Source organism: Neltuma alba, unplaced genomic scaffold, assembly GCF_004799145.2.
Source record: "Neltuma alba isolate B1F8T4 unplaced genomic scaffold, ASM479914v2 tig00012634_pilon, whole genome shotgun sequence".
Classification (NCBI taxonomy): domain Eukaryota; kingdom Viridiplantae; phylum Streptophyta; class Magnoliopsida; order Fabales; family Fabaceae; genus Neltuma; species Neltuma alba.
This window is the reverse complement of record NW_021637073.1, coordinates 618,269-641,908: the sequence shown is the minus strand read 5'-3', so window position 1 is coordinate 641,908 and position 23,640 is coordinate 618,269. Positions and strand designations below refer to the sequence as shown.

At 30.8% G+C, this 23,640-nt stretch overlaps 1 protein-coding gene across 1 annotated transcript; it reads left to right on the top strand.

Annotated features, from left to right (window-relative positions):
- The first annotated feature begins 4,780 nt into the window (after positions 1–4,780).
- Positions 4,781–6,865, top strand: LOC114729444 (probable leucine-rich repeat receptor-like protein kinase At1g35710). Its single transcript, XM_028916441.1, has one exon. It carries the CDS (start codon positions 4,781–4,783, stop codon positions 6,863–6,865), a length of 2,085 nt encoding a protein of 694 aa, XP_028772274.1.
- Positions 6,866–23,640: the final 16,775 nt, after the last annotated feature.

Sequence of the window (23,640 nt, the reverse complement as noted above, 5' to 3'; positions counted from 1 at the left end):
TCATATGCAAAAATATGTAAAATCAATTATCCCAACACTAAAATGTGAACTTTATTCTTATAAGTTTTGATCTAGCTAGTTATAAAGGCTTTTACTAAGCATATAATCATAACAATTCGAGGAACAATCTTTAGTAATTTCAACGAAGATCATATTGGTTGCATAATCTAAGACTCATGCACTTGATGTAATTATTTAAGCATATTTGCAAACTTGAGGCTACAAGTTGATCATAAACATCTATATGACCATTTTATAGATGCACCTCTCATCCATAAGGTATTAATTTGGTCTACATGGTGTCTAAATCGGCCCATATATATAAACTTGATACATTATAAATATGTACAGATATGATTTCGAGTAAAACTAGTGATGTTCTCTCATTTAACTCTTTTTAAGAACAAGAAGCACAAATTTTTTTTTAAATCATGCTATATATAAAGAATTTTCAGGTTATTTAATAAATGTCAATACACATTCTTCATGATATTTTGCATCATTATGTTTTGAGATGATTTAAATAGTCATGCCAAACAATACACATATGTAACATTATTCTCAATTATTGATAAGCTTTTGGCTATCAATAGGGATAATAAATCATGATATAGCTCTTATGGATCCTTATATTTTCATTTCCACCTAATGAGAAAAACTCACATATCGCAATATTATTTTTAATCATTGGTAAACTTCTTATTGTCAATGGGATGGTAAATCATGATATAACTCTTTTGGAATCTTATATTTTCATCTTTCACTTAATGGAAGAAACTAACATACCCACAAAGGGTCGAGTTTTCAACCTCTTGTTCAAGTCAAAACTTAAGTGTTTAGTATTAGCTGAGTGTAATACCTCCAAATCTTCTGAAGCCTTAATTAATATGTGATTTTTATTATTATATTCTTACCCATATAAATAAAAGAAAAAAAAACTTTATTATGTTCTTCATGAGCTAAAGAAATTTTGATGGGGTTGTGAAAAGAAATTCATTTTCATAGACTGTACAAAGGATTTTATAGAATAAATAGTGCATATTTTATAATTAAATAGGCGTAAATTTTAGGAGATATTAGATTGAATTTATAGATATTTTATATCTATTTAATTTATTTTATATATTTTCCTTAAATCTAATTATAATGACAAAAATATCTCTCTACAAAATCTTCTCACATCTTTTTTATATTTTGCAGATAGGATTAAATGAAATAAAGATTTTGAGTGATACCAACAAGAATTGAGTATAGCAGAAGGGACCAGTCACTTCCAACACGGTGAAACAAGGTTCAAATCCCTATTAAAGAGGTACTTACATTCTCACCTAAATAAAAAATATAAAAAAAAATAAAGAGGTACTTGCATTTAATAATTGACAATACTTCAAACAATATTGCCTCCTATAAGAGGATACGTGTGTCAAGAAGAAAAAAACACAAGAGGATTGTGAGTCATAGGATTATTAATTGTAATTTTTCTCAAATTACAAGAGAAGACGTGTGGCGGCTGTCATTGCGCAGATGGAAAAATGGGTTTTTTTTTAGCGCAATATTCATTGAAAATGGGTGGGGTCATTCTTTAAGCGCGACTTTTGCCATAATTAAAAAAAAAAAATCAATCAATGAAGTAACTAGCCTATTGAATAACATGAAATTATAATATTAATATATATCAAATTAGATATCACAAACATACAATAATAAAACATGAAATTATAATATTAATGTATATCAAATTAGATATCACAAACAGATAATAATAAGATAAAAATAAAATTTAAACTTTAGATTAATAAAATGTAAAATATGACTAGAACATAAGAAAATGTGAAAAGATAAATTCTTACATGTCATATGACGAGTATGAATCTCCATTGCAATATCATGTTTCCTCTCGAATAATTAGAGCTACATGACATTAACATTGCTACTAACTATTTTATTATTGTGCTTTTCAACACATTAAGTCAATTAACATATTAAATTGAAATGATCATAATCATAAGAATAAATATAAGACTTTAAATATGAATATAATACATACCCGTATATCTTTATGTGGTGAACAAGAATCTTATAAACAAACATATCGCGTCATCATTCGCAATAAGCAAGAGCTTTTTAAAATATAAGATATTTGAGTCATTATCCTTTTGGGGCTATATTATTTATAGTCTTAAAAAATCTGATTAACATAAAGTTTTTCAAGAATCCCAATTATACGTAACTGAAATATCAGAATTCTAATTTAAGCTTGCACTTTTAATAAATTTTTAATCAGGCCAAGAGGCCTGATTAAAGATTTTTTTTAATATTGTTAAAAGTCTAAACCTATGTAGCTAAAAAGAAAAATTAAATGTAGACGTGGGGCGTGATTTCAATCTTAAATTTTTTTTTCAGCTAAATTTAATTAAAATTTCTCTACATTATTTTTAGTTTATTTTGTTTTTTATAAAACAAATAAATATTTATCTAGATATATTCAATGAATAATACAAAATTATTTATTACAAACTCCACTGTCAAAATAAAAACATAAAACAATAAAACACGCTATTGAAAATTTGTAAATTGAATGCCAATGATCTGTTCATTGATTTATTTTTGAAAAAAGTGAACAAAAATAGAAGAACAATTCATATATCCCAAAATCACTTTAAAGTGAAAGGAGTTTTGAGATAATACCATCAAACTGAAATTTATTTAAAAAATGCACATTCATTCTAACGAGCACTTGTGTGTATATATTTGTATATGCGAATATTTATCTATCTTTATATATAATTAGTTTTCATAAAAGAAGCAAAAAGCAGAAATACTTGTGATTAGGTTATATGTAGATAAATTTAATAATTTTATTTATAGATAAATCATGTATTTTTTAAAATTAACATTATATTATATATTAACTCTATATGTATATATTGATAAATGTTTTTTCGTTTGAAAAAATTGCAAATGAAGACCCTCCAATATGTGAAATTGTGATTTGAGACCCTGAATATGGAAAATAGCTTCAGAGGACCCGGTCCCAAACTACAAATATGAAATGTGAGTGAAATGTCTGAAATACCCTTTAGCCAAATTACAAGTTGATTATGAGAAATGATAAGTTCACTTTAGCGAATGACAACTTGAATAGACCAAATCACAACTTGGCTGAGAATATGCTAAATGACAAGTTGACTATGGGAAATTACAAGTTCACTTTAGCAAATAACAACTTTAGTGGACCAAATTGCAATTTGGCTGAGGGGCATTTCAGACATTTATCAAGATTTTATATTTGTAATATGGGACCGGGTCTCTATTTGCTATTTTTCAAATTGAGAGTTCCAAATTGCAATTTCACATATCAGGCCGTCTTTATTGCAATTTTCCCTTTTCATTTTATGAAAAAATAAAAATACAAAACAAACTAAAAACAAAATTTTTTTAATTCAATCCATTTGAAACAATCAAAATCAAAATCAAGTTTACATTACACCTGCCTACCTTTCTTTGTTTTTTTTTTAAACTATAGACTGCATTAGGGTCTTGTAACAATATTCAAAAATTCCTAATTAGGTCTCTTGGTCTAATTAAGAATCTATTTAAAATGTAAGTTTGAATTCGAATTTTAATATTTTAAATGGATTTAATTGGGATTCTCCCTAATTTTTTTCTTTTATAAACAGATTACGTAGTGATCCTTCTTAGAATCAAAATTATATGGTTTTTGACCATTTAATAAGATAGAAATTTAAAGTTTTATGACTTTTGGTCATAACATAAAAAATCAAAGCTACATAGTTTCTAATCATAACATAGAAAATTAAAATTATATGGCTTTTGACCATTTAATCTCAATAAGATAGAAAATCAAAGTTATATAGCTTCTGGCAATTAATTTTAAGAATGGCTCAGATTATTCTAAATAAGTTGAATACATATACGATTATTTTGAAACACCATATGTATATATCCTACTTTAGTTAGAGTTTTGTGTGGATAATATGTTATAAAATTAAAGAAAGAGTAGAAAAGAACAGGAAATTAGAGAGGACAAATAAGGGAGAGTAGTTCTCATTCCACCCAAGGTACTAGATACATGCTAAATGCCTTTTATTTATAAGCACAATTTTAAAACTTTAACAGAATCTATGAATTATATAATAATAGGAGATAATTATAAGATAATGAAAATAAGATAAGATATTAGAGATAATAAGAGAGATATGAAAGTTCGCACATATATTATTAGATTCATAACAATAACATGTATTCGAAAAATAATCAATTAAAGAAACTTATAGAAATATGACTTTTTTAACCTTTTTAGCTCTATTTCAATGCAATCAATCTTTAATTCAAATTAATTACAATAAATGTAATTTAGCTAAATATTAAAATATAAATTTATCAAATTCATAAGCTTGTTTAACATAAGAATATGTTTAGTAGGTGCTCAGTAAAAGTGATGAGTACCTAAAACTTATCAGACATGGATTGTCCAAATCCGATATGATGATCCAATACTCATTTTTATTTTTTTTTTTAAAAAATAGCTATCTTAATAGACATATGACATCTAAAATAGAAATAATCTCTTAATTATTATTTTTTCAAAAAATGGTTTGTCATTTAAAAATACATAATTAAAAATTTTAAATTTGGACGGTCTAAAATAAGATGGATTTTTGGGTTATGAGCATTCAAACTGGATCGGGTCTTATGCATGGGCTATATATAAGAATGAAATGGAACCCTGCTTTGAATAAACAAGCAAATACGAACAATGGCTCACAATATAATTTCTCCCTTCCTCACATTTCATATCGCTTGCTTGGTTTTTTGGTCACCACACCATTACCAGCTCGCTTCAGGACTTACAGAAACTGAAGCTCTTCTCAAATGGAAGCAAAGTCTGCCATATCAACCAACTCCGGATTCATGGGTCTCTCAGCCTCAAGCCAATTCCACTTTAGCCCAGACCCCATGTTCCTGGCGTGGAATAAAGTGTGATTCTTCAGGAAGCTTGATTGAACTCAACTTGAATAACACTGGTCTCAAAGGTACCCTTAAAAACTTGAATCTCCAATTTAATCAGCTTACAGGCCCCATACCAGAAACAATTGGCTTGCTCTCAAAACTACAGTTCCTTGACCTTAATCGTAATCATCTCAATGGCACTATACCTCTTTCTCTTGCTAATCTTACTCAACTTTATGAGCTTGACCTTTCACAGAATCATATAACTGGGACACTAGACCCTCTTCTATTTCCTGATGGATCTGACGAACCCAAAACAGGCTTGATTGGAATAAAATATCTAGTTCTTCAAGGCTTGCTCCTTGGAGGCAAAACTCCAAATGAAATAGGGAATTTGAAACAGTTGACTATTCTAGCTCTGTTTCAAAATAGCTTTTACGGACCTATACCTGAGTCTCTGGGGAATTGCACACATCTAAACATTCTCTCTTTAGCTGCAAACAGTCTCTCAGGCACAATTCCCCCTAGTCTTGGTAAATTACCCAATCTAACTGAAGTTCTCTTGTTTATCAACAATTTATCTGGTCCTTTACCACAATGGTTTCATAATCGTTCTTTTATCAGGCTCAATTTATCTAATAACAGTTTCATTGGCCATTTACCACCACATGTATGCAAAGATAGTGAGTTACTTGAGTTCACCGCAGCTTACAATAGTTTCACTGGTCCAATCCCCATGAGCCTCAGAAACTGCACATCTTTGGTTAGAGTTCGTCTTGAACATAACCAATTGACAGGATTTGTGGATAAAGATTTGGGAGTTTATCCTAATCTTACCTATATTGACCTTAGCTACAATAGGCTGCAAGGTAAGTTTTCTGCAAATTGGGGAGCCTACAAGAGCTTGCAAGCTCTTATCTTGGCTAGAAATTCAATAAGAGGAATTTTACCTAGTGAGATCTTTCAGTTGAAGCAACTGCAAAAGCTTCACTTGTCTTCAAACTTTATATCTGGTGAGATTCCTCCTCAAATTGGAATTACCTCTCGCTTGTATCATCTACATCTGGGAAGCAACAACCTTTCAAGTGTGATACCAGAAGGCATTAGGAAGCTCTCCAGTTTGGAGTCCTTAGATCTATCAATGAATAGATTAAGGGGACCTATCCCTTCTCAGATAGGTGATTGCTACAAGTTGCTGAATTTAAACTTTAGCTGCAATTACTTTACTGGCGAAGTCCCATACCAAATAGGAAATCTTATGGCTTTACAAGATTTTTTTGACTTGAGTTACAATTCACTTTCTGGAGAAATCCCTGTTGACCTTGGTAAACTCAACAAGTTGATAAGCTTGAATATGTCTCACAACAATTTGTCAGGTTCTATCCCTTATTTCTTAGCAAGAATGTTGAGCTTATCAAGCATCAATCTCTCCCATAACAATTTGGAAGGTCCTGTACCAGATAGTGGAATTTTTAATTCTTCTGACCTGGTAGATCTAAGCAACAACAAAAATTTATGTGGGAAGATCCAAGGTTTAAAACCTTGCAACATCTTAGCTATAAGGCCAAACGATGGAACTAGCAAAAAGAAAATGGTGATAGCTGTCACTTCTTCTCTAGCAGTGGCATCTATTTTGTTGGGAGTGGTTGGCATTTTTATCATTCTCTATAAGAGAAACTCAAGAGCAACAGAACATAACACCAGAGCCAGTAAAGAAAACCTATTCTCCCTATGGAACTTTGATGGCAAAATCATGTATGAAGCCATAATTGAAGCAACTCAGAACTTTCAAGAGAAATACTGTATTGGGGAAGGTGCATTTGGGGAAGGTTTACAAACTGATGTTTCCAGGGGAGGAAAGAATTTTTGCTATAAAAAAGTTGATATGTGAAGTAGATAGCTTAGACATTAAGAGTATAAAAGCCTTTGAAAGTGAGCTCAAAGCTCTGACCGAAACTCACCACCGGAACATAGTCAGGCTGTATGGATTCTGCTCACAAGGTCTGCACACATTTATGATTTATGAGTACATGGAAAGAGGAAGCTTGGGTGATATGCTTAGAAATAACACAGAAACATTAGAGTTGGATTGGTCGAAAAGGGTTGAAATTATCAAGGGTGTAGTAGACGCTTTATCATATATGTATCACGATTGTAATCCACCAATTGTTCACAGAGACATATCAAGCAACAACATTTTATTGTCTTCAAATCTTGAAGCTTATGTCTCAGATTTTGGCACAGCAAGGTTCTTGAAGCCTGATTCATCAATTTGGACAACATTTGCTGGCACGTATGGTTATGCTGCTCCAGGTGAGTCAATGTGATTAATATATATATGTGCTTCTTAGCTTATTTTGAAATCATTATTTACTCCGTGATGTTGTGTACCTTTTGCAGAGCTTGCATACACAGTGGCAGTGAGTGAGAAAGTTGATGTATATAGCTTTGGTGTTTTGGCTATGGAGGTGCTTATGGGAGAGCATCCTGGAGATTTAATCTCACATATTCAAATGAATGGGATTGGTCATATTAGCTTGGAAGATATTTTGGACCCTCGCTTATCATCAACAAGGCGTCACAGCTTGAAGAAATTGGCTTTGATTTGGCAAATAGCTCTTTCATGCTTACAAATCAACCCTCAATCTCGACCAACCATGAGAAGCATCGCCAAAAGGATTGAAGTAGAGAATATTCATGAGACCTGATTCTTCTATGTTTGCTTGCCTTGTGTATGTCTGTTTTATGCATATTTGTTTTACACAACTACATATTTTGGTATGATTAAATATTTTGCTTTGAATCCATTATCAAATTTAATGCTATAGGGCGGAACTGTCGGTACTTTTCTTAACAAGCTTTCATATCGACAAATAACACTTGTTTTGAATACAACTACTAATTTATTCAAGAGTAAAATATACCAATGTCCCCTCTCGGAGGCAGCTTGTGTCAATTGCACGAAATTAAACTACTTGTGGCCTAAAAGTCAGAAGGGCTAAAAGCAAAACGAAACACAATACAAATTGCCTAAGTTGTTTTTTTGTTCATAAGCTGAACAGACTCTTAATAAGGCTTGCATGCCATTCATGTTCTCAAGCATCAAAGTTGTTGATTATTCTTACTCTAAAGAATCAAACTAGCAGACTATTCTTATTCTATTAATGACTGACTTGTGAAAAGAAGAAACTTAGAATCTTCATTCATGTGAGTGATATGTCTTTGAAATTTGGTTGACTTAGATGTGGTTGTGTTTTCACAAGTCATAGAAATAGAATAGTTAACGGGAAAATGAATCTATGATGGCGACTTTAATATACCCACTGCGTGGAAAAAGCTGAGTAGTTAAAGCAATTAATAATGTTGAAATTATGATAATCTAACGCTTGTTATGGCTTTTCATCATTTATGGAGTCAAAGAGAAAAAGGATCCATGTACGTAGTATGGTAGTTTTCATATACCCATTGGGATGGCCCGAAAAAAGTGGCACAAAAATTAGTCATCCAAATCAAATTAAAATGGGGCCGCCTTAATGACCACCAAGAATAGACATAGAGATAAAAAAAAAAAAACTGAAGTAAAATTACTTATATATTGCTCAGCCCTAATAAAAATGGTCATCATTAATTTGACTTGTTAACTTGCTTGACCCTAGAGAAATAGTGGCATACAAGTTGCGGCAGCGGCGTCCAATATATTCAAATCTCGTTTGGTTAAAAAAAAAAGTGAAGCTACCAAATGACAAGGCATTTATGGAGTTACGACAGGTGGAGGCTCCTATACTTATTTTCAAATGAATTAGTCAAAACATACATAAAGAAAATAACCCAAGTGTTGTCCTTTCGTGTTCCTGCTACCAGGAATTAAAGTAATTAATACTGTTAAAACTACAATAATGTAACGGTTGTTATGTCTTCCGGTCAAAAAAAAAAAACGGTTGTTATGCCTTTTGCCCTTTTCATCATTCATGTAGTCAAAAGAAAACGTGTGAATGCAAAATAATAGTTTTCATATACTTGTTCCTCTTTGTACAGCATTGTTTGGAAAACCGACCAGACTAGTCAGGTTTCCCTCCATCACTATTTTTGTTTTTATTATAAGTGACATATAATCACATTATCAATTGAAACAAAAAAAAAGTGATTGAGTCACTAATTGTATTTGAAAATGAAATAAATTTTCGAATTTACCCCTATTTTTTATAAATTTAACCATGTTTAATATTTTATAGCATAATTTATATTGTAAAATGAATTCGTCAAAACATACATAAAGCAAATAACCCAAGTGTTGTCTTTTGTGTTCCTACATCTAGAAATTAAAGCAATTAATGCTGTTGAAACTCGATAATGTAACGATTGTTATGTCTTCCGATCCAAGAAAAAAAAAACGGTTGTTGTGCCTTTTCATCATTAATGTAGTCAAGAGAAAATGTGTGAATGCAAAATGATAGTTTTCATATGCCTGTTCCTCTTTGTACAGCATGGTTTGGAAAACCAACCAAACTGGTCGGGTTTTGCTCCGTCACTATTTTTTTTAAATTATAAGTGACATATACTCCTCTGGTCCTTTATATAGGGTAGAGAGAGAGTGTAAATTTTGGTCCTATATATTGGGCACCTGATATAATTTTTCAGATGGATGTACAGAATTGCCCTTATTAAATTGCTGGCATATTTTCTTCTGAACACTTCGTACATTTTCTTCGTTCCTCTTTCCAATGCTAAATACTTACTGTATCCTTTAATTTTGTCTTCTTCCTATGCCATTATTCCCGACTTTTCCTGTGGCTTTCTCTTTCTCTCTCTCTCTATTCATCTCTTCCACTCCCTCTGTCTGTCTTTTTATTCACCTGTTCCGATCCGTGGGTAGCACCATCTTTTAAAATGATTGGTTGATGAAGGGCCATGTGGCATTTAAGTTCGGTGCTTATCTGTGCACGATGCAATGCTATTTACGAGTAATTCCTTCCACCCATCATTCAATAGTTTTATTCTTTTTATTTTCAAAGTATTATACAGGGGTAAAATTAGAAAATTGTTATGTTTTAAGACAGAATTGTTGCAGTTTTTTATTGGTATGTGTGAAATATGCTGGAAGTGCCCTATAAATAGGACCAGAGGAGTAATCACTATCATTAATTAAAACCAAAAAAATGTGATTGAGTCACTAATTATATTTGAAAATGAAATAAATTTTTAAATTTACCCCTATTTTTTTATAAATTTAGCCATGTTTAATATTTTATAATATAATTTATACTGCAAAATGAACTAGTCAAAACAAACATAAAAAGAAAAAGCACAAGTGATGTCCTTTCGTGTTCCTACTGCCAGAAATTAAAGTAATTAATGCTGTTGAAACTATGAAAAAGTAACGGTTGTTATGTCTTCCGGTCAAAAAAAAAAACAAATGGTTGTTATGTCTTTTCATCATTCATGCAGTCAAGAGAAAATTTGTGAATGCAGAATGATAGTTTTCATATGCCTGTTCCTCTTTGTACAGCATTATTTGGAAAACCGACCAGATTGGTCGGATTTTCCTCCGTCACTATTTTTGTTTTTATTATAAGTGACATATAATCACGTCATTAATTGAAACCCAAAAAGATGTGATTGAGTCACTAATTGTATTTGAAAATGAAATAAATTTTTAAATTTACCCCAATTTTTTATAAATTTCACCATGTTTAATATTTTATAGTATAATTTATACCGAAAAGTGAATTAGTCAAAACAGACATAAAAAATAACCCAAGTGATGTCCTTTCCTGTTCCTACTGCCAGAAATTAAAATAATTAATGCTGTTGAAACTACGATAACGTAACGGTTGTTATGTCTTCCGGTAAAAAAAAAAAACGATTGTTATGTCTTTTCATCATTCACGTAGTCAAGAGAAAATGTGTGAATGCAGAATGATAGTTTTGATATGCATGTTCCTCTTTGTACGGCATTATTTGGAAAACTGACCAGATTGGTCGGATTTTCCTCCGTCACTATTTTTGTTTTAATTATAATTGACATATAATCACGCCATTAATTGAAACCAAGAAAAATGTGATTGAGTCACTAATTGTATTTGAAAGGGAAATAAATTTTTAAATTTACCCTTATTTTTTATAAATTTAACCATGTTTAATATTTTATAGTAGAATTTATACTGGAAAATGAATTAGTCAAAATAGACATAAAAAATAACCCAAGTGATGTCCTTTCGTGTTCCTACTCTACAATAATGTAATGGTTGTTATGTCTCCCGGTCAATAAAAAAGGCCGTTGTTATGTCTTTTCATCATTAATGTAGTCAAGAGAAAATGTAGTTTTCATATGCTTGCTCCTCTTTGTACAGTATTGTTTGGAAAACAGACCAAACTGGTCGGGTTTCACTCCATCACCATTTTTGTTGTCATTATAAGTGACATATAATCACGTCATTAATTAAAAAAAAAAAAGTGATTGAGTCACTAATTGAATTTGAAAATGCAATAAATTTTTAAATTTACCCCTATTTTTTTTATAAATTTAACCATGTTTAATATTTTATAGTATAATTTATACCGGAAAGTGAATTAGTCAAAACAGACATAAAAAATAACCCAAGTGATGTCCTTTCCTGTTCCTACTGCCAGAAATTAAAATAATTAATGCTGTTGAAACTACGATAATGTGACGGTTGTTATGTCTTCCGGTAAAAAAAAAACGGTTGTTATGTCTTTTCATTATTCATATAGCCAAGAGAAAATGTGTGAATGCAGAATGATAGTTTTCATATGCTTGCTCCTCTTTGTACAGTATTGTTTGGAAAACAGACCAAACTGGTCGGGTTTCACTCCCTCACCATTTTTGTTGTCATTATAAGTGACATATAATCACGTCATTAATTAAAACCAAAAATGTGATTGAGTCACTAATTGTATTTGAAAATGAAATAAATTTTTAAATTTACCCCCTTTTTTTTATAATTTTAACCATGTTTAATATTTTATAGTAGAATTTATACTGGAAAATGAATTAGTCAAAACAGACATAAAAAAATAACCCAAGTGATGTCCTTTTGTGTTCCTACTTCCAGAAATTAAAGTAATTAATGCTGTTGAAACTACAATAATGTAACGGTTGTTATGTGTTCCGGTAAAAAAAAAACGATTGTTATGTTTTTTCATCTATCATGTAGTCAAGAGAAAATATGTGAATGCAGAATGATAGTTTTGATATGCCTGTTTCTCCTTGTACAACATTGTTTGGAAAACCGACCAGACTGGTCAGGTTTCGCTTGATTGCTATTTTTGTTTTTATTATAAGTGACATATAATCACATCATTAATTGAAATTTAAAAAAATGTGATTGAGTCACTAATTGCATTTGAAAATGAAATAAATTTTTAAGTTTAGCCCTATTTTTTATAAATTTAACCATGTTTAATATTTTATAGTATAATTTATACTGCAAAATGAATTTGTCAAAACATACATAAAGAAAATAACCCAAGTGTTGTTCTTTCCAGAAATTAAAGTAATTAATGCTGTTGAAACTACGATAATGTAACGGTTGTTATGTCCTCCGGTTAAAAAAAAAAAGGTTGTTATGTCTTTTCATCATTCATGTAGTCAAGAGAAAATGTGTGAATGCAAAATGATAGTTTTCATATGCCTGTTCCTCTTTATACAACATTGTTTGGAAAACCACCCAGACTGGTCGGGTTTCGCTCCGTCACTATTTTTGTTTTTATTATAAGTGACATATAATCACATCATTAATTGAAACAAAAAAATGTGATTGAGTCACTAATTGTATTTGAAAATGAAATAAATTTTTAAATTTACCCCTATTTTTTTATAAATTTCACCATGTTCAATATTTTATAGGATAATTTCTACTGCAAAATGAATTAGTCAAAACAAATATAAAAAAAATAACCCAAGTGATGTCCTTTCGTGTTCCTACTTCCAGAAATTAAAGTAATTAATGCTGTTGAAACTACAATAATATAACGGTTGTTATGTCTTCCAAGAAAAAAAAAAAAACGGGTTGTCATGTCTTTTCATCGTTCATGTTGTCAAGAGAAAATGTGTGAATGCAAAATAATAGTTTTCATATGCCTGTTCCTCTTTGTACACTATTGTTTGGAAAACCAACCCCACTGGTCGAGTTTCACTCCATCACTATCTAAAAAAAGCAAAGGGAAAAAAATATGTTGTTATGAAAAGGTTTGTCTACCTTTTTCTTTCTTTCTTTTTTTTTTTTTAATGAATCTTATGAGTTCAGTTGCAAATTTGTATACTACTTCTTGATCAATTGAATCGTTTCTTTGTAAATTTTACTACGAAACTTTTGTAAACGTGTTTTTGTGTATTTCTTTACTATTTCATTTAAGAATAACACTTCCTCTAATTTGATGAATTTTTTTTAAAATACCTTTTTCTTGAATATCATTCAAGAAAATTTCGATTGCCTACTAATTGAAATAAACCAATTCTTCATGAAAGCGCTTCGTACACTTGGCTGCAAATAATTTAAAATCTTTTTCACTTATTGAACCTCATCTTTTTGACTTATTGAACCTCTTCGTTTTGTCCTGTTTGAAACCTTACATGTGTTTGATGGTACATCTGGGATGGCGATGCAAGGTCAACCGCGATTGGAATTGCTGATCTGCGAAAAATAGTACTCGGTATAGCTGTCAGATGGCTGAAGACGCGGGAAGGAACCTGAGGTCAGGAAAAAGTGCGGAAGAAGAAGACGTTGAGGTAGTTAAAGAACTCAATTGGGAGGGAAAAAAAAAGATTTAAGTACCAAATTCAAAACTGATAAAAACTATAAAGACCTCCAATAAATTAGTTTTCCTTCTAATTTTTTATGAACCTAAATGTAATCAGCTATAATACTATATATGATAAAATTCAAGTGTTGAGATTTACTTGAAGAATTAGTTATAATGCATCTAAACAAATTAACCCAAGTGTTGTCCTTGAAAAACATTGACCAAAAAAAGGTATCACTCGCACAAATGAAGATTGGAATTGGATGAACCACAGAGTGAGTAGGTCCTTTAATTTAACGTAGAAATTGTGTAGAGTCATAATTCGTTAATGTTGGAATAAGAATAGTATATTAGTTTGATTCTTTAGAGCACAAATAGTCTCCAATTTTGATGCTCTAGAAGAAGAATAGAGCCAAGTTATTAAAGGCAGAAATAGATTTTTAATCCTTTAATTTTATATAAAATTTTATATTGGTCCCTTTTTCCCCTTAAATTTATAAAATATATTTTCAATTTTTCTAATTTTATCACCATTAGCTTTTATTGACGAAAATGCCAATATTGAAATTTTAAATGTTGAAAAAATAATCCTATAAATATTGACATGTTAAATTTAATTTTTAAAAGACAAGTAGTAGGACAGAAATCATTATTTGAGACTGATTAGCATTATTATGATTAGAAGATTGAAGAGATATTAAGTGTCTTTTTAAGTTTTCTACTCCTTAAATTGTTAATTTTATTGGCTAAAATACCAATATTAAAATTTGAAATGTCACCATAACATTCATAAACGCTGACATTTTAAGTTTATCTTTTAAAATTTAACTTAAAAATTAACTTCTAACTATTTGTTATTGAATTTATGAGAAAAAAGGTTCTCAATTCTCAAAAATATTAGTTTTAAAACTGTTTACTTCACTTTCTAAGAATTATAAACCTTTCTATAAACTCTGTAAATTCCCAAACTATTAATCCTTAATTTTTCCTTAATTTTTCTATCACATAATTTTTATGATTATATGCTCATTAATCTCCTTAAAAGTTCACCTGAAAGTAGGCCTTTAACCAAATAAATTATTTTGGAGGTATATTTACTTTAATTAATTTTTCTTGGGCTAAAAAATAGTACCTGGCAAACATCTTTTCCATTTTCCAAGATTTTTTTTCTTGAATTTTGTCAAAATTTTCTCCATGATTACGCTTTGTCTTGGTATTTATTCTTATTTATACTTTTGCCCTTGAACTCCTCTTAATCACCTCTTTTGGTTCAAGTAGCTTTCCCTTCTCACATGATCTCTGGACTCGTTTCTTATTCCCATTTTTATTTATCTAATTAGCGTTCAAAACACTAGATGTTAAACACTAGATGTTTTCTTTTCTTTTTTTTTGGGTCAAAACACTAGATGTTATACCATAACATGATATGTAATTAATATAGATAATTTGAAGAAAAACTATAAATTTAGTAGACAAAGTAAATTAATAAGATTTTATATTTATGAGTAAATAACTCCTATATTTAGGAGGAAGCCAACCAACTCACCGCAACACGCGGAGAAAAGCAAGAAAAAGTTGCGCTAAAAGAAAAGTCAATTTAAATGGAGAAAACAGAATCCCAAATAATCTTTTCTCTTTAAGTTACTCTCTAACCCATGTTTTGTGCTTTCCAATACACGTTTTATATTCTAAATGGTGGTCCAAACAGCCTAGATTGAGCCAACCAACCCGACCAAAAAAAACAAACAAACCCGCATAACTTCTGGTCAAACCTAAATACCCAGAAATGCTGCAATATCCTTTATAAAAATAATATCCAATTTAAGGTTGGGACTGATCATAATCATACACACACAGATTCACAGCAGCAGATATTGATCTTCTGGTTTATGTATTGCACAAAGTTGACATAGAAAAACACAAACTGAATATTTCTGAAACAAAACAATATCTTATTCCCAGGTGGTGGTTCTCCTTTAATTTGCACAGCTTTTGCACACCACTGGGGTAGGTAGGTAGGTAGGTACGCCTCCTGAATTAGCGATGGCGAGGGTCAGGCCTAGGGTCATGGGGGTGCGAATCACGATATTTAGCTGTTCAGGGAGCCATATGCATCAGCAAGATGGAAGAGTTACGAGGGAAGAAGAAGACGAGTCATCAAAAGACTATATATATATATATATATATATATATATGAACTGTGCTATATAATTTTCATATGCATGGCAAGTAAATGAGGCCGCAAAGCATATATATACATATATATATATGTATCATTAAGGTTAAACTATGAAAATCTAGTAATGGAATAAGATATGTTAATAATATATCATTGCTTTGTGGATCCATACCTCCTAGACTTCGCGATTGTCCCCCAGCTGTTGCAGGATTGCAGGAATCAACTGAAAGGAGAAGAGAAGCACACAAATCAAAATAAGGCTCCAAACAAGCTTCTTCATTTCACTCATCATCATCTTCTTCTCCCAACACACTTATACGAGTAAAACGTTAGGAACCGATTGACGTCCTCTCATATGAGGAAGTGCCTCACCACTTTGCGTGTTTATATAGTGGGGCGCAAACCGACCCACAAGAGATGTGGAAGATATTACCTCCCGTAATTGATATAAAAATTACTTTTACATTTAGTTTGGTTCTAAATATAAGATTTTAATTCACTTTGTGTGTCATATTTATTTATTTCTTTCAAGATAGTCTTTATAGTAGTTACATATATTAAAGTTTCATTAAATAGTAATTCTAGCTAAACAAGAATATTTTAGGAAAGATAACATCCGTTCATTACAAATAACTAACTTAACTAAATTTTTTAATATACTCAAGGTAGTTAACTGGTTCTTATATTAAAGATCAGAAATAGTATAATTACAGGGCCTATTTGGTTCAAAAAAATCGAATAAAATGAAAATAAACGGAATGGAAAATTTCTGGCTGTGGGCATGTTTGGTATGCACTTGAATGGAAAATGGTTGGATGAAAAATATTATATTGGGTTGGATGAAAATGGTGTAAAATAGGTAGGAAAAATGATCGATTTACCATATTACCCTTGATAAAGGAATATAATATTATTTAATAAGAAAAGCAATTTTTTATTAAAAAAAAAAAACAAAATCATTGGCCCTTTCCTTCGACAATTTCCACCATCATTTAACTTTATGGCTTCGACAGTACTTTCTAGGATTTTTTTTTTTTTGTGGATGTGATTTTGACGGAATGAAGATGGGTAGATGGTAGAAGAATTCGCGAATGTTGAACATGTTTTGAATGGAATAAAAGAGATGGATAGCCAAATTGAAATCTGGTTTTCAAATTCTAATTTCATACACACTATTCAGTTCCAAATCCTGTCAAATTAGAAATGTATATACAAATTCAGACTTTGTTTTGCTAAAAAAAAAAAAGGAAGAAAAAGAAATGTACATACGCATTTCAATTTTATTAATGGAATCACTCCCGAAGTACCATCACATTGAAATTTGTATATAAAATCATGGTATTGGCAGTTACAATCTGATTCACACATGCTTAGATCAAGATCTCAGATGAAATGTCATTCTTAAGAGACACAAAAACAGGTTGTCCTTTAGCTTTAAAGTGATCAATTGGAGGGAGGATATTCATTGCTCTCATAGATGGAAAGGATAGTAGCTATTTTTCTTGCTGGAAGAGATCCTTCTGTATCTGGGCTTCGAATTTGTTTACATAAATTCTAGTTTAAGACACCCTGTTGCATTTTATTCTCCATGCATTGAAGAGAGCAACATTGAATTTGTCCAAATATAGTCCCATGCAGATTTAGCATTAGAAGCATAAAACAACTATACTATCTCTTATCCTTAATATAAAAGCTCGTTCTACATATAAAACTCCAATTCTCTTGTATTCATCGAATTCTCCCAAAGTAGTCCTTGCAGTAGTTGTATATGTTAAAGTTTCATTAAATGATAGTTATAGCTAAACAAGAATATTTTAGGGAAGAAAACACCCGTTTATTATAAATAACTAAATTAACTAATTTTTTTAATATACTCAAATTAGTTAACTAGTTCTTATATCAAGGATCGAAGATAGTATAATTATAGGGCCTATTTGGTTAAAAAAATCGAATGGAATGAAAATGAACGGAATGGGAAATTTCTGGCTGTGGGCATGTTTGGTATGCACTTGAATGGAAAATGGTTGGATGAAAAATATTATATTTGGTTGGATGAAAATGGTGTAAAATAGGTAGAAAAAATTATCATTTACCATATTACCCTTAATGAAGGAATATAATATTATTTAATAAGAAAGGGATTTAAACCTTTGTAGTCTCCTTGGGTTAAATTAAAAATAAAATCAAATTATGCAGTAAAGTACAACTTGAGTTATGTTTCTTGAGGAGCCTTTTATTAATTCCTAAATTAACTAAGGGAAAAATAAAATTAAAAAGGAAGGATTTGAAAAAGGATTTTTTTTAAATAAAATTGATCATGAAAATAAAGAAATAAATCTAAACTACTTTTTTTTTGGGTATTTTTAGTAAGAAAGAGAGAATTAAAAAAATACAAATTTGAAAACAGAATGTAGCTATCCTTGCTTAATAAAAATATGGGAGTAAAATAATGTACCAAGTTAAAAAGCAATCCCAAACATGATTTGAATCAAATAAACTTAACACTTGACTACCCTAAATACTAGATAGTAATCAAATTATTAAGATACCTTTAAAAATCACTTGATGTGCAATTTAAATTGACTTAAAAGAACTTCTTTTCCTCTCAAAGAATGCTCACGGAGGCACTCAATTGCAATACATCTCAATCGTAAAATCCTACAGCACACCAAATAAAATAATTTCAATGAATGCAAAGGAAATATAATAAATTCAAATCCTAAGTAATACAACTCAAATTAAATTGGAAAAATCCAATTAACAGAAATTATAACACATAATCTCAGTCTCTAAAATAAATAAGGACATTCCTTTCACAGGAAAAATCTAATGACCTTTGGAAGAAAATTAATCAGAAAATTAAATACTCTCTTAGTTAAAGCTCCAAGCTCAAGTTATTCCTCCATCTCCAAAAAGCACAATGGGATTATCCTCTTATGACTCTAGAAGAATCCATAATAAGTTTGAAACAATGAGAATTCATGGAGGCTATGATAAGAGAGTGGGTGTAGAGATTATTTGTAGAAAAAAATAGGAAACAATGGAGGTGAATGGCGTCACTGGTCTTGATGAAAAGAAAGAAGAGTTGTTTGGCGTGAGAGAGAGGACGCGTGCGGCTGTGTATATACGTTTTGATGTCGGCGGCCTGGTTGGGTATATGGCTATGAGGAGGGTATCCAAACGAATTGGTTGTGCGCCTTGTGTGGGTAAATATACATACATACATATATGCGGGCTCAAATATATCCTTTAATTTTGTCCAAAATTTCAATTTGGTCTCTTCACTTTAAAAAACATATATTTGATCATTTAACCCTAAAATCATTAGGCTTCAATAATGATTTTTTGTAACAATTATGGATTTTTTTAAAATTAAACTTCATATGCTAGCATTTGAAAATGTTTTATCAACATTTAAAATCTTAATGTCATCATTTTTTAAAAATATTTTTAGAGTTAGAGGACTAAAAGTATACTTTTTAAAATTAAGAGACTAAATTGAAACCTTGTACAAAGTTAAAGGACCAAATGTATACTTTAACCTATATATGTGTGTTCTCTCCTTCTCCCTCAATCAATAATCAATAAATATATAAGTAAAATCTGATTTCTTGATGCCCAAGGTGATTGCCTCTCCAATTTCCTTTTTTTTGCTTTTCAGCCTTCCTTTTATTGTTATTTTTTTAGGCCTACAAAAGATAAATTGAGATATTATTATAAAACTCAAAATTAATTATTTAAAAGGAGATAAAAAAAATGGTAAGATTTCTTTTTAAATTTCTAACTTCGTGTAATAGTATTTAATTCAAAATACTTACAATTAATGTAAATTATCCCATTTTAATTTATGAATATCCCAAAAATATATCAAATAATATATTAAAATAGGGATTTGCCAAAAAGCATTTTAAAAAAGCCCAAAATCATTGGCCCTTTCCTTCGACAATATCCGCCATCATTTAACTTTATGGCTTCGGCAGGTACTTTCTAGGAATTTTCTTTTTTTTGTGTGGATGTGATTTTGACGGAATGAAGATGGGCAGATGGTAAAAGAATTCGCGAATGTTGAACACGTTTTGAATGGAATAAAGGAGATGGATAGCAAAATTGAAATCTGGTTTTCAAATTCTTATTTCATACGCACTAGTCAGTTCTAAAGCCTGTCAAACTAGAAATGTACATACAAATTCCAATTTCATTAACGGAATCACTCTCGAAGTACTACCACATTGGAATTTCGTTGTCACTCTGGAAGGACCATCACATTTGAATTGGTACCTACAAATTCTAATTTCAGACACCCTGTTGCATTTTATTTTCTGCCCACTGAACAGAGCAACATTTGAGTTTGTCAGTGTCTATATTTATTTGCTCTAGATCTCATTAAGCACATAAGACAAAGATTAGCACACAAATATAGTCCCATGCGGATTTAGCATTAATTAGAAGCATAAAATAACTAAATAATAAACCATGTAAGAATTATCACCAACAAAAGAAAAAAAAAACTCATCAAGCGGAAGGGTGGGAAGGGAAGTAGATGCCCGAGGGAGTCGAGTAGAACCAGCCCAACTGATACGGAGAGGCTACGGAGGCTAGATCGGCCAATGAGAAACAGCGACGAGGTTGTACGATAGCCACGGTCAAGATGTCGTTGGAAGCTACACTCCCTCCGCCTGTTATTATAAGATCCACTTAACTAAATTACATGACTAAATAAAACTATTAAAATTAGTTAAAAGTAATAAGTATATTAGAAATACATTTTTTCCCTCCAAATATGCCCTTATTTATAAGTGGATGGGTGTGAGTGGGAAAAAAAACAGAGAGAATGTGTGAAAAAAGAACAATGAGAGAGTGTATAATAATTACTATTCTGATTCTTTTTATAAGGCACTTTCAGCATATTTTATACAGACTAAGAAAAACCTTAAAATGTATTAACTTTCTATTAAAATATAACAATTTTTTAACTTTACTCATATTTAATTTATACATATTTTAGAAGAAATAACTACCTATACTATAACAAATAAAGGACAAAATAGTATATTCATACTGAAAATTTAATAAAATAATTTATAAATAGGGAAAAAAAACTTCTCACTCTGCCCTATAAACAGAACCAGAGGAGTAAGGGTAAAGTGAATAAAAATACATTTATTATTTAGACAGATCCAAAAAGAATCTTATAAATAGGGACAAAACAATTCAAAAAATTAGATTTTATAATATGGGACGGAATAGTGCTTCTAAAAGAAGCTTACCAACTTCTTTATTCCTAGTATTTCTTCAAGCTTTTGCACCTTTGAGTTGTATTTCTTTTAATTAATATTTTAGGAGCAAATTTGGTTTTGGACTCTTCATGCGGTGACTGAAAATTTGTTTCAACCAATGTTTAGTGTATTTGTATTAGCGGTTGTAGAAGTAACTTTTTTTATAATTTGATTTTTGTAAAAGTCAGTTAAGATAAAAGTTAGTTAATTAGATTGACTTTTATGAAAAATGTTAGTTTGACAAATTAAAATCTGTTTGGACAAATAATAAAAAATAAGTTTAGATATAAAATGGTCGAAAAAAATATGAGTTTTATAATATATATCATATCTATATGATTAAATAAATTTAATAAAAATAATAAATAAAAATAAAAAGAATTAATATGTAATTAGAAAAATTTGTAAGTATTAAAACCATTTAATTAGATGTGTTGAATAAATAAAAATAAAAATATACATAAACATAAAAATGTTATTGAACACTAATTTAGGTGACTTGTAAACTGATGTATAATCTAATAACATACATAAGTATTTATATAATATCATATAACATATGCTATAATTAATTTATAGTTTTTTTAAAAAAAATTTTCTAAATTAATCAACTGAATAATATATAAAAAGTATGAGCAAATCCGCCTAGTTGCTTTCTTTTTTTGATCAGCTGGAAAGCAAATAAAACTACACTAGTGCTGCCACCATCGAAGTGACAGTATCCTTGAGCTTATAACGTGTGGACCTAGTAGCGCGTCTGCCAAATAATTATGCTCTCTACTAATAATGAGAAAGTCGACTTGTCAGCTCCGCTTCAGCATGGTTTTGATTTCATGGATAATTGATCCGTCTTCGTGGAGACTATTTTCCTCCTCAAGGATAAGTCGAACAGCTTCAGAGGAATCATAGCGAAGAATAACCTTCTTTTCTCACAGATCGCAAGCTAGTTTTAAGCCCATTAAGCACCCCCATGATTCTGCAATAAGATGATCACCCTGTTCCACTCTCAGGAGGAAACCTTTGATAATCTCGTTACCATGATGTTTGAGGATGCCGCCATATGCTACTCTACCATTCCGTCCAGAGAAAGCTCCATCCACCTCAATCTCAAGCACATCATTCAGTTGTCCGGTGCTAAACTTAGAAACATGTTGCTGAGGTGTGTTCATCTTAACCCCTCTAAGTTTACGAGACAAGTCAACCATGCAACCCTTAATCGCGGGAGCTCACGGCAGAATCGTAGAAAACTCTGTGGTAATGCTGGTATGGGTGATCTCATTCAATGCTCGCCATAGAAGCCAACAGATGATGATAAAAACGTCCTTCTAGCTCTCTTCGATAAGACCGACTTGGACCCAGTCTTAGAAGTTTCTATGGAAGAACTGGTGAAGGAATTCTGGTCAAATGATGTGTTCCCAGAAATTATGGATACCATGACAGTCTCTAAGTGCGAGAGTTTCAGATTCCACCTCTTGCTGACATTTGTAACAAAAGCCAATGTTCGTATCGAGTCTTTCATGAAGCATGTGTAAGCAAAACAACACATATGTATATATTTAATCAATCCAGATTATATACATGTATATGATACTCGAAAGAGTTATAGCAGAAGACTTATAAATACCTCTCGCCATTAGCTCAGTTGATTTGATGAAGAACTTGAGCTGAATGATAAGGAGCTATGAATCCAAGAACACTGTCAGAGAAAACAATGCAGGAAATCTTCCAGCTGGTAATTGGGTACAATAATGGCAACTGGAATGTAGCTACCACCAGTGGAGAACCCTCAAAGAGTGAGCAAAGAAGAAAATTAGGGTTTCACTCTAGACTCAATATAACGTATGTTATTTTTCACCATCAAAAATTAATTTTAATTAACTAAGTCAATTACCCACCTTGGACTGGGCCCAAAATGACTATGAGCCACACTCAAGATATTTATTAATTAATCTAATTAATATCTAAATAATTATAATATAATAAATATCTCATATTCTTCAACTTAGCCTGTACTTAGCCTGTATACTCAATGTCATTGCCCTATCCAGGTCAACTAAGGTCATATTACAAGAATCATGACGACAAGTCCTCTTTTATTGAGTATTACCTTCCATGTATTACAGGTAGCATCCTTATCTAATGGGTATCACTTTATCAATAAACTCAATGTTTATTCGGTTCCTATCTCAGTGTTTATCAATTCCAATATCACAAATTTATACAATCATAAATTAGACATGATAAACCATAAATTTGATTTCATTGCTCATATCTCAACTAATCAAAGACATGATAAACCATAAATTTGATTTCATTGCTCATACCTCAACTAATCAAATGAAGGACAAAGTCCCATATGAGGTATATGTGAAACGAAAATGTTCAATTTCAACCCTTTAGTCAAAGGATCAGCTAGTATATCATTTGTACTGATGCGTTCAACCGAAA